The following is an 11,591-nucleotide window of genomic DNA, read 5'->3' on the forward strand; positions in this document are numbered from 1 at the left end:
TCCAGTGGTATTCACTAACTCCCCTTTGATATATTTTGCTACTTTGTCATTTTTTAGGTGTTGTATTGGAAGCCCCCCAGGTTCTCCTAACAATAAATCGATACTAAAGTTGCCCTTGGATTTAAATTAGTAACGTAAATTACACAAACTAATTTTCCAAAATTTATTACTGAAATTCATATTACCCGGAGTCCCAGGATTACTGATTCCTTGCCTTCCTGGGGGATCGGTGATTGACACATTCAGGTATGGTTGGTCAGGAAGGTGGTGGCAGTGTAAATGTGTTTTGTTATTGTTTCTTTTAACTAATAACCCTTGTCCTTGGTGTATCTTCCTCATTTAATATTCCTCTTACATACGTGGCCGTCCAGTGAGGGGTCATGCTGGACTGTAACAGTGTTAAGCTGGGGTATTGAGTGAAGAGAGACAGAGATGTACAACAGAGAGCGTATATTACGATCACGAGAGATAACAAGATAACAGGATTACTACTGGGGAACATTGGGTTATTACAATAGTGGCCGCGGTTATTACGACAGAGGGAAGCGGTCGTTACACCGGGGCGGAGGGAGGGAAGCTGGCATGGGCGTGGCTCAGGGCAGCAGAGGTGGGCGTGGCGGAGGTGGGCGGCAGAAATGGGCGTGTCAGGAGATGAGTGCGGCTGCGGGGGGCGCCATCCCTCAAGGGGGCCGTTATCCGGGGGCGCTCCGCTCCAGAACAGACGGACTATAACCGCCCGCATCTAGCCTCCATATCTCACCCAAATGGCCGCCAGAATCTCCCGTCCTCCTGCAATATTTCAGCGGAAGCTGCGGAACGAGGTTGATAAAATGGATGATTATTACTGTTCGGATGTTGCAGGTGCAACGGGCAACTGCAACTGGAAATCAACTGTGAAAAGGATGGGTTTGTTTTCCAGAACTTTGTTTAGTGGTTCGCGTTGAGGCATAGAAACTGTTTTCTTTACCTCACAGTTCACGGGAACTGTGAGGTGGTTGATTCTCCACGCCCCTGATCCCCGAGCCTGCTCCTGCTGGGGTGGATGACTGTTGGGGTCGATGACTGCTGGGGTGGATGACTGCTGGGGTGGATGACTGCTGGAGGTCACCCTCACACTCGAGGCTGGAGGTCACCCTCACAGACGAGGCTGGAGGTAGCTATATAGGTCATTATATAGGTCATGTGGGAATAATAGGAAATGACATTACAGACGAAGCTGCAAAACTTGCAACTAAGCGAAGAAATATAAACATTTATATACCCCAGAGTTTATCACAGATTAAGAAAGTAATTAGAAATAGAGCAATGCAGATGATGTATAGTGACCACAACACAGCTGTTGCAACATCAGGATCTGCGGGTTGGTACAAGAATTCGGCCAACTATGAACCACTTAGTTTGATGACAGGGAGCAGTAGAGCAACAGAAGTGCACTTACATCGCATCAGGTTTGGATACCCATGTGCATGGGAAATAGGCCTACAGGTAGCTCTTAGCTCTTTGGTCCCGCCTCTCAACCGTCAATCAACGTCATCTTTGCAGGTGTGTGTGTGTATGTGTGTGTGGTCATGGCTGCAAGCTACGCTAAAGTGTGTGTGTGGGAGCGGGGAAGCAGGTCAGGTGTCTGGTGGGGGATGCAAGAGGCGGCCACAAGGTTGTGTTGGTGTCCCCTTACCCAGGTGTCCCCTTACCTGTGCTTCCCCTCCCCTCTATACCCCATCCCCTCACGCCTCTCCTCCCCTCACCCCCCACTCCCAGCTCTCCCCCACCCCACCCACCCCCCAACCCTGGATCTCACAGAACGTTTCCTCGGCTGGCCGTCGACCTGCCAGGGAGATTCTGGTTGATATGTTTGAACTTACGTTTAAAATCTCGCTGGTGGGAGGAGCAGCTTTACCTAGACATCTATCTGTACGTGACCTCCTTAGTGACTTCCACAGTGACTTCCACGATGACTTCTACAGTGGCCTCAGTGACTTCCACGATGACTTCTACAGTGGCCTCCTCCTTCTCAGTGACTTCCATAGTGACTTACACGGTGACGTCCTCAGTGACCTCCTTAGTGACTTTTCCAGTGACTTCCTCATTGACTTCCACAGTGACTACATTCTCCTGAGGTCTGTAGAAGGAGACCGAAATGTTATTGCGTATTTGGATTCCATAAGGGAGCCAATCCCATCAAAATACGTATATTAAATACTTACCCAACTCCCTTAATAATCAATCAACCAATGGGATAATATATAATTAACTCAATTAACTAAATTAAACATACCAAGATATAATTTAACATTAAAAAAAATATAAATTCATCAGCTTGAAAAAAAAAATTCTTGCATAAAGCAAAAAAAATGTTCGCTATCCTAAAATATACTTTTTCTTGAGTGAGTGAGACCGGAAGTGGTTGAACATTAGCAAAAGGAAAACGCTCGCTGGTCCGAAATAATATGACAAAATATAGTCTAATTTTTCAAGAGACTAAAATAAATTTGAGAATCCCGTTGCATTAAATATATATATATATATATATATATATATATATATATATATATATATATATATATATATATATATATATATATATATATATATATATATATATATATATATATATATATATATCGTGTTAAGTGTAATATTCGAAATCTGTAGGTTGTGTGGGCAGTCCGTCTTCCTAAGATTTCCTAAGGTCAAGGTAAAACGATCAATTTAAAGTGGTCTCTCCTAACTTGCCAGAGGACCCAAAACAGAAAACGGGACAGTATGTCACTTTCGCCAGCCGCTTCCATTTTCTAGTACGGCAATTTTTGGTCTTGTGTAACGTATACGACCGAAATTCGACGTTCTTTGTAGGGGGGACAGGTTGTCACGCGCCGGAGAGCGGCTCCCTGGTCGGAGGACTCTATGACCCAACCTGTGACTTGAGCCTTGCTGCAGCTGCAGATGCCAAGACAAGCATATGCTGTTGTAGAGGTGGTTGAGGCCCCCTCCACGACGCCACACCTCCACGACGCCTACAGCTCCACGACGCCACACCTCCACGACGCCTACAGCTCCACGACGCCACACCTCCACGACGCCTACAGCTCCACGACGCCACACCTCCACGACGCCTACAGCTCCACGACGCCACACCTCCACGACGCCTACAGCTCCACGACGCCACACCTCCACGACGCCTACAGCTCCACGACGCCACACCTCCACAACGCCACACCTCCACGACGCCTACAGCTCCACGACGCCACACCTCCACGACGCCTACAGCTCCACGACGCCACACCTCCACGACGCCTACAGCTCCACGACACCACACATCACGACGCCACACCTCCACAACGCCACACCTCCACAACGCCACACCTCCACGACGCCTACAGCTCCACGACGCCACACCTCCACGACGCCTACAGCTCCACGACGCCACACCTCCACGACGCCTACAGCTCCACGACGCCACACCTCCACGACGCCTACAGCTCCACGACGCCACACCTCCACGACGCCTACAGCTCCACGACGCCACACCTCCACGACGCCTACAGCTCCACGACGCCACACCTCCACGACGCCTACAGCTCCACGACGCCACACCTCCACGACGCCTACAGCTCCACGACGCCACACCTCCACGACGCCTACAGCTCCACGACGCCACACATCACGACGCCACACCTCCACAACGCCACACATCCACGACGCCTACAGCTCCACGACGCCACACCTCCACGACGCCACCCCCATCACCTCAGAGTGAACCCGATGCCGCGGCGCTTCGCCTTCTAAACCAACCTACACCTGCTGGACAGTGACAGAATACAACCTTGTGCCAGGCTCCGGGTCCCTGCATGTTACACTGTCAGGGTGTTATATGAATTAATCTAATGATAAATATGTAGCTCGTTGTGTTGGTTGAGTTACACCATCCCACAAGTCACTACCATCCAGGTGGTCTCTCTCCTCAGGTGGTCATTCTTCTCAGGTGGTCTCTCCTCTAAGATAATTTGCCAACGTATTTTGAAAGCTACGTAACATAACCAAAATCAACTCAACCCATCCTAATCAAACCGATCTAGCCTATCCCAGCAGAGCCCAAAACTGCCTGCTGGGATAGGCTGTTTTGGGTTAAGCTAATGCTATATATATATGGTTTTAATAAACAGAAAACGAGCTTTGTCGAATAGTCTTGTGTACAAAATGACCAAAGTCCACACAAGAGAGGCGTGTGTAAGGGTGGACGAATGGAGGAACATGGACGAAGGGAGGAACATGGACGAAGGGAGGAACATGGACGAAGGGAGGAACATGGACGAAGGGAGGAACATGGACGAAGGGAGGAACATGGACGAAGGGAGGAACATGGACGAAGGGAGGAACATGGACGAAGGGAAGAACATGGACGAAGGGAGGAACATGGACGAAGGGAGGAACATGGACGAAGGGAGGAACATGGACGAATGGAGGAACATGGACGAAGGGAAGAACATGGACGAATGGAGGAACATGGACGAAGGGAGGAACATGGACGAAGGGACGAACATGGACGAAGGGAGGAACATGGACGAAGGGAAGAACATGGACGAAGGGAGGAACATGGACGAAGGGAGGAACATGGACGAAGGGAAGAACATGGACGAAGGGAAGAACATGGACGAAGGGAAGAACATGGACGAAGGGAGGAACATGGACGAAGGGAGGAACATGGACGAAGGGAGGAACATGGACGAAGGGAGGAACATGGACGAAGGGAGGAACATGGACGAAGGGAGGAACATGGACGAAGGGAGGAACATGGACGAAGGGAGGAACATGGACGAAGGGAGGAACATGGACGAAGGGAAGAACATGGACGAAGGGAAGAACATAGACGAAGGGAGGAACATGGACGAAGGGAAGAACATGGACGAAGGGAAGAACATGGACGAAGGGAGGGACCTACTGACGACGCCAACATGTCAGCTGGCAACACTGACAAGTGGGAAGACGCCCGCGTTGAATTAACTGGTGGAATAACTGGAGGCTTGGGAGAGTGGAGGGATTACTGGAGGCTGTGTTGTGTACAGGGATGACTGGAGACTGAAGGCAGCATAGAGAGGGTACCTTTAGAAAGCCAATTAATGCTGGTTTTCCTCCGCCATATCCAGGTCCACTCCAGTTACTTGCTGTTCATCACTGACCGTCCTCAACTAAAACTCTAACTGTCTCGTCTTCCTGCAACTGTCAGCTTCAAGAGTTCACCGGACGCTAGTGACGTCAAAAGAAAATGCCATTCCAGAATATCGCGGTGTTTCCTGGAAGCATTCTGAAGAAATTCCACATCATTTTATAAATCTCCAGAGTCGTTTGGAAGTGCTTCCGGTGGTTGTGTTGTATCAGGATGTTTCTGTCTTATAGTGACAGCTGTCAGCGTCCCCCTGCTCGATCCTGTGAGTGACAGCTGTCAGCGTCCCCCTGCTCGATCCTGTGAGTGACAGCTGCACATGTTTTATACAGTACATGTTTGTTGTATACCATCCTTGATGGGGTATGATTCTCTCTCTGCCTGTATATCTATCTATCTTTTTATCTCTCTGTCTGGCTTTTTTATTTTTAACTAAGACTAGGGTTCATAAAGGCTGTCAAGTGACGTGCCTAGTGAAACTGCAAGCGAGAGCTGTTATCCTGCCTCAGCTTATCTGAAGCCTGATCCTAGAAACTCATTTATTTCATGAGCCTGTTATATGCATGAGTAGGAATAGCCTTTATTCATTAACAACATTAGGTAACAATCATATACTCATATGATTATCTCTCTCTCTCTCTCTCTCTCTCTCTCTCTCTCTCTCTCTCTCTCTCTCTCTCTCTCTCTCTCTCTCTCTCTCTCTGGGTGATGCTAAAGATCCCCATCACACAGGATGGTTAGTCATACAGAGGCATGTGATCAGTAGTCTACACTAGCAAGCTCTAGGTGCATTATGAGGATATCAATATCTGATTTTTTTTCAATTCTGGACAACTAATCCCCCTTTTGAGACTTCCTAACAGTTGCTGGGATATAGAATAGGAGCCACTCCTACTTAAGAGGTAAGGAAGTGGACCCCAACCACCCTATGACACTCTCCATGCTATCACAACTCACCATGTACAGTTTCATGAGACTAGCCCTCGGCCTCTGGCCTCCAACCTCGGACATACAGAGACAAACTGACATTCTGGTTGATACCTGGTTGATACCTGGTTACCTGGTTGATACCTGGTTACCTGGTTGATACCTGGTTACCTGGTTGATGGAGTTCTGGGAGTTCTTCTACTCCCCAAGCCCGGCCCGAGGCCAGACTTGACTTGTGAGAGTTTGGTCCACCAGACTGTTGCTTGGAGCGGCCCGCAGGCCCACATACCCACCACAGCCCGGTTGATCCGGCACTCCTTGGAGGAAACAATCTAGTTTCCTCTTGAAGATGTCCACGGTTGTTCCTGTAATATTTCTGATGCTCGCTGGTAGGACGTTGAACAACCGTGGACCTCTGATGTTGTATAGATATAGATAGAAGATAGATAATGCACCGCTGGTGAATGTTATTCATTCTTATAGTCGGGTTGAACACAAGTTCAACAGCCCCCACCCTTCCCTTCCCGAAGTCAGAATATACAAGTGAACACTAATTGGTATCAAAATATGTATTTGATTGCATATACTGTATATACACGCACGTATATACCAATAGTCTGTATTCCTGGGGGGGGGGAGAGGGTAACGTGTGATAGGGGAAGGGGGTGACACACACGTAGGTGCACCCTCTAATGGGTGAAGGGGATAACACAGGTAGGGGGGCAGCTTGTCATTGGCGGAGAGGGAGAGAGGGAACAAGAGACTCGCTGAGAGCGTCGTTGAACGCGTGAGGAAGCAGATGCTGAAGCCGCTATCCGTCCCCACCGAGGGCCGGACTCTGATTAATTGAGATCAAATTTTAATCAAAGTTAACCCAATCTGGCGCACCTGTCGCGCTCCAGGGGGGAGGGGGGTGTTGGCCCGTGGGAACTAGAGGGAGACGAACTCCCTCGTCTCTTGTCCCCCTCTGACTCTTATGGGTATGCTGTCAACTCACTTATTTGTGAACAAATCCACAAGGGCCGTGACGAGGGGTTCGAACCTACGTCCGAGAGGATCCCAGACGCTGCCATAGCGTGATGCATTCAGTTGATGCATCACGCTATTGTGATTTCTGTGTGTCACCTATTTGTAATTACCTAAGTGTAGTTACAGGATGAGAGCTACGCTCGTGGTGTCCCGTCTTCCCAGCACTCTTTGTCATATAACGCTTTCAAACTACTGACGGTCTTGGCCTCCACCACCTTCTCACCTAACTTGTTCAACTGTTTGTGCCTGCAGGATCAAGCTTTAGCTCCTCGACCCCGTCATTCTAGCCGCCAGTTGTGTAATGCAATGACTCCTGAATTATTTCTATATTATAGCTACTTTTAAAAAAAATTCAATGGAGTTCGCTTGTACAATCTGCTCTTTTTGTTCATTCAGTTTTCCACTATTTCTATGCCAAAATTTTTTTATGTTTCCATGGCTTATCTGTTTCTCTTGTTCTGTTGGTATTTATTCTGAACAGTTCGTATTTTCTACTCTAACAATCACTTAAGTATTTTATTCTTTAGTATCATGTCTCCCTTCTCCATCCTCTATAGCCACGTCAGGTCTGGTTATTTTCAGTCGCTCTTCAACCCGTTCCTTTACAGTCATGTGACGAGTCTTATTCCAAACTTCCATTTTGAGTTTTCATAATTTTTTTTTAGGTGGGGGGTTCGACAAAGGGGCGACATACTCTAAAACTGGTCTTACGTAGGCGGTGTACAATAAAATTGAAATTGAATTGTGTAAGGTCCTTTTCATCTCCCGGCCTAAAGTTTCAGTTGGGCAGCAGATAGGTGCCTTTGGAATCCTTTCTTTGAAGGGGGTGTTGGTAGAACATCTAGTTACTGTCATTGTGGTCGACGGTTCGAAGCCTTGATGGTCCATGTGAATGAAATGTATTAATATAATTACAGATGTCATTAATGGTTAGTAATTATTTATTTATTTATTTATTTATTTATTTATTTATTTATTTATTTATTTATTTATTTATTTATTTATTTATTTATTTATTTATTTATTTATATACAAGAAGATACATTAAGTTTATGAGAGTACATAGCATTGATGTGTTTACACTCTTTTTAAAGCCACTAGCACGCATCAACCCGTCCTCTTAAAAATAACGTCACTTTTCGCTGGTATGGCCAAATTTGGACGTAATTTGAAATGAAATCGACTCACAAAAGTGACGTACTGTTCCGTTTTCTGGCTTACTCGGTAAGGTTAGAAGAGGAAACTTTCAATTATCGTTTTTCATAACGATTTGAAACTTTATGAGAGTTTCCTGCCCACCTAACCTATCAGAAGACCCTTAACTTACTGTTGTTGAAAAAAAAATCCCAAATTTATTTTCATTTTTTGTTCATTTTCAAATTACGTCCACTTTCGGCCATACGGGTAAACGGCCAAAAGCCACGTTATTTTTAAGAGGACAGGTTTGATGGGCAGATCCTTAATCTAACATATAATTTTAAGTAGGTAATTTCTAGAAAAATTGAGAAATGATAACAAGTGCATTGTAAGAAAATTTGACGAAGGTACATATGTTACATATATTACATTATATTACATTATACATTATATTGTACATTATAGGTACATTACAGTAAAATTTGAGGATTATAAACAGGTACATTGTAGCATAATTTAAGGATTATTTCTAGGTATAATGTAGTAAAATTTGCGTCCAATGTAACAACCATGATGTAAGATGAGAGCAGTGATTACAATGGTGAAGATGAATGGCTGTAGTTGAGTCTCTTGTCTAATGAACAAATCCACAAGGGCCGTGCCGAGGGTTCGAACCTGTTCCGAGAGGATCCCAGACGCTGCCTTAATCGACTGAGCTTACGGCATGGTCAAAATTGTGATTTTGACATGGTCAAATATTGTGATTTCTGTGTCTCTTGTCTAAGTATAGGCCAAGGAACTTTCCATCATTGTTATTGCTGGAAACATTGTTTATCTGAAGCTGAAATGCATTTGTTGATTTGCTTCCAAATACGATGTAGTAGATCTTTACTATGTTCAGTGTGAGTTTGTTGGTTGACATCCATAAGTGGACTTTTTTAATTCATTATTTACAACATTATTTAATGTGTGTGGGTTGGGGGTCTGAGTAGATGAGAGTAGTATCGTCAGCAAATAACATAAGTGTAAGAATGTTAGAGACATTAGGCAGAACATTGATGTATATAAGAAATAGGAGAGGTCCTAGCTAGGATACTGCCCTGTGGCACTCCTCCGGTTAGTAGTAGAGTGGGAGAGGTTATATCATTGATGGCTACACATTGGTGTCTGTCACTAAGATAGGATCGGATATAGTTCAGGGCAAGGCCTCAGATTCCATAATGGTGGAGTTTAAGTAAGAGGGAGTTATGGTTAACAGTATCAAAGGCCTTTCTCAGGTCAATGAAGAGTCCAATCGGAAACTCATTTTTGTCAAGGGAACTCATTTTTTTTGCTTTGCAATATGATTGCAAATCTCATTGTTGATAAGTAGCAGGCACATTAGAGTTATCTTAGTTCATTTATTATGCACCCCATACCCATCCTGTGGGCGGTAGTGGAAATGGTTACGCAGGCACATAATGGGCTCAGAGACTGAACCCTATAATTAATTTAGCTAACCGAGTTACAGTCGTGATGAGCTAGTTACAAAATTAAATATTTACATTGAATTAAATATCTACACATTTCTTGAGCATTTGTTATAAGGTTGTAGTTGAATTGAATTATATGTATATACATATATTTGATAATGAAAATAAATACCTGGCTATTATTAAAGAATTTTCCACATTTCTGGATGTTATGTAGTGAATCTGTTCATTTTAATATAGTCTCTGCCTTAAAACTATTTTCTAATGCAATTACATTACAGAAAATGAACTTTTATGGGGGGACATAAAGAACTTTGATAAAATATAAATTGCTTAGCATATATTTGCCTGAATTTTAACTGAGGGCCACTAGTTCTCAAATGACCTCGACGAGGACAGAAAGCTGGTGGCTTGTCGAAGGTCCCCCATTTGTCCTGATGGTTTTTTGTAAACTGGAGTTTGAAATGCAACAGCGTTTTGGCATTTACGGCTACAGCAAAGTTGCTTAATATTTTAAAAGTTTATATTGATATAAATATAATTTATACAAAAGTGAGATCAGCAATGCAGGCGATGAATCACAATAACGTGGCTGAAGTATGCTGACCAATCCACATACTAGAAGGTGAAGGGACGACGACGTTTCGGGTCCGTCCTGGACAATCGACTTGAGAATGGTCCAGGACGGACCGAAACGTCGTCGTCCCTTCATTTTCTGGGGAGATTAGCAATGATATGTTTAGTTTGCAGTATGGGAGTCGACTTAGTTCTGGAATGGTTTTTGTCGTCCAGCGTTGAACTTCTCCAACTCAGAATGTGTTTCTGAAAGTCCCCCATGCTTTTATTTTTTGTATTTATTTACCTCTCCATTTTCTCATCTACATTAATAATCTTCCAAATGCCTCTCAACACCTAAAACCAATTTTATTTGCTGATGACACAACTTTCATTTTCTCCTCTCCTAACCTTCATATTTTGAATGCCACAGTAAATACTGAACTAAATAAAGTCCATCTTTGGCTAACTGCTAACAAAGTCACCCTTAACTTTGACAAAACCTTCTTTAGTCTATTTGGTACTAAATCCTTAGATCAAATTAATCTAAGAATTAACAATATCTAAATTAGTAGCAAAGTGGATGATAAATTCCTTGGTGTTCTCAATGACAACAAGCTGAATTTCCAGGGGCCACATTCAACATATAGCAAAAAAGTTTCTAACACAGTTGGCATTCTTTCTAAAATGAGATATTATATATGCCTCGCCCTGCCCTGGTGACGCTCTATTACGCTCTCATTTATCGTTATCTCAATTATGGTATTTGTGCTTGGGATTCTACTACCCAAAATCATCTCCGTACTCTAATTACTCAACACGAAACTGCTATTAGACCAATAACTAACTCTGGCCCCAGACAGCACTCGGCATCCTTACTTAAATCTTTAAATTTGTTAGATATTAAATCACTGCACATCCTCTCAAGTGTACTCTATATATATGACTCTGAACTGTATTGCCAATCCTGACCTTAACGCTTCCTAGAAGGTTGTAACAGAACCCATGGGCACCACACCAGAAACAAATTCCTATTTGATATTCCAAGAGTGCGTCTTAACCAAACTAGAAATGCTCTACAAATCAAGGGACCCAGAATGTGGAATGACCTTCCCAATCATGTCAAAGACTGTACCTCTCTCAACCAATTTAAGAGAAAAACTAAGTACTACCTAATAAACTCCATGTAACCTACCTTACCTCCTAAATGTCAATCTATGTCTATTTATTTTCAAACAATATTAATTATTGACCAACTTGTTTAACTGCTGATATCCGATATGTATAAACTTAAAAGAAAATTGTTGTCT

General features: G+C 44.1%; 2 protein-coding genes across 2 annotated transcripts; both read left to right on the forward strand.

The window, feature by feature from the left end:
- Positions 1-2,943: 2,943 nt before the first annotated feature.
- Positions 2,944-3,786, forward strand: LOC123759831 (uncharacterized). The gene has a single exon (XM_045745089.2). The coding sequence runs from the start codon at positions 2,944-2,946 to the stop codon at positions 3,784-3,786; it is 843 nt and encodes a 280-aa protein (XP_045601045.2).
- A 411-nt stretch (positions 3,787-4,197) lies between these two features.
- LOC138361382 (uncharacterized protein MAL13P1.336-like) lies at positions 4,198-5,001 on the forward strand. Its single transcript, XM_069320736.1, has one exon. It carries the CDS (start codon positions 4,198-4,200, stop codon positions 4,999-5,001), a length of 804 nt encoding a protein of 267 aa, XP_069176837.1.
- Positions 5,002-11,591: the final 6,590 nt, after the last annotated feature.

Source organism: Procambarus clarkii, chromosome 8 (genome assembly GCF_040958095.1).
Source record: "Procambarus clarkii isolate CNS0578487 chromosome 8, FALCON_Pclarkii_2.0, whole genome shotgun sequence".
Taxonomy (NCBI): domain Eukaryota; kingdom Metazoa; phylum Arthropoda; class Malacostraca; order Decapoda; family Cambaridae; genus Procambarus; species Procambarus clarkii.

Bases quoted from the DNA above. Each gene is read 5' to 3' on its own strand.
- LOC123759831 (XM_045745089.2), top strand. From the start codon at position 2,944: ATGCCAAGACAAGCATATGCTGTTGTAGAGGTGGTTGAGGCCCCCTCC.
- LOC138361382 (XM_069320736.1), top strand. From the start codon at position 4,198: ATGACCAAAGTCCACACAAGAGAGGCGTGTGTAAGGGTGGACGAATGG.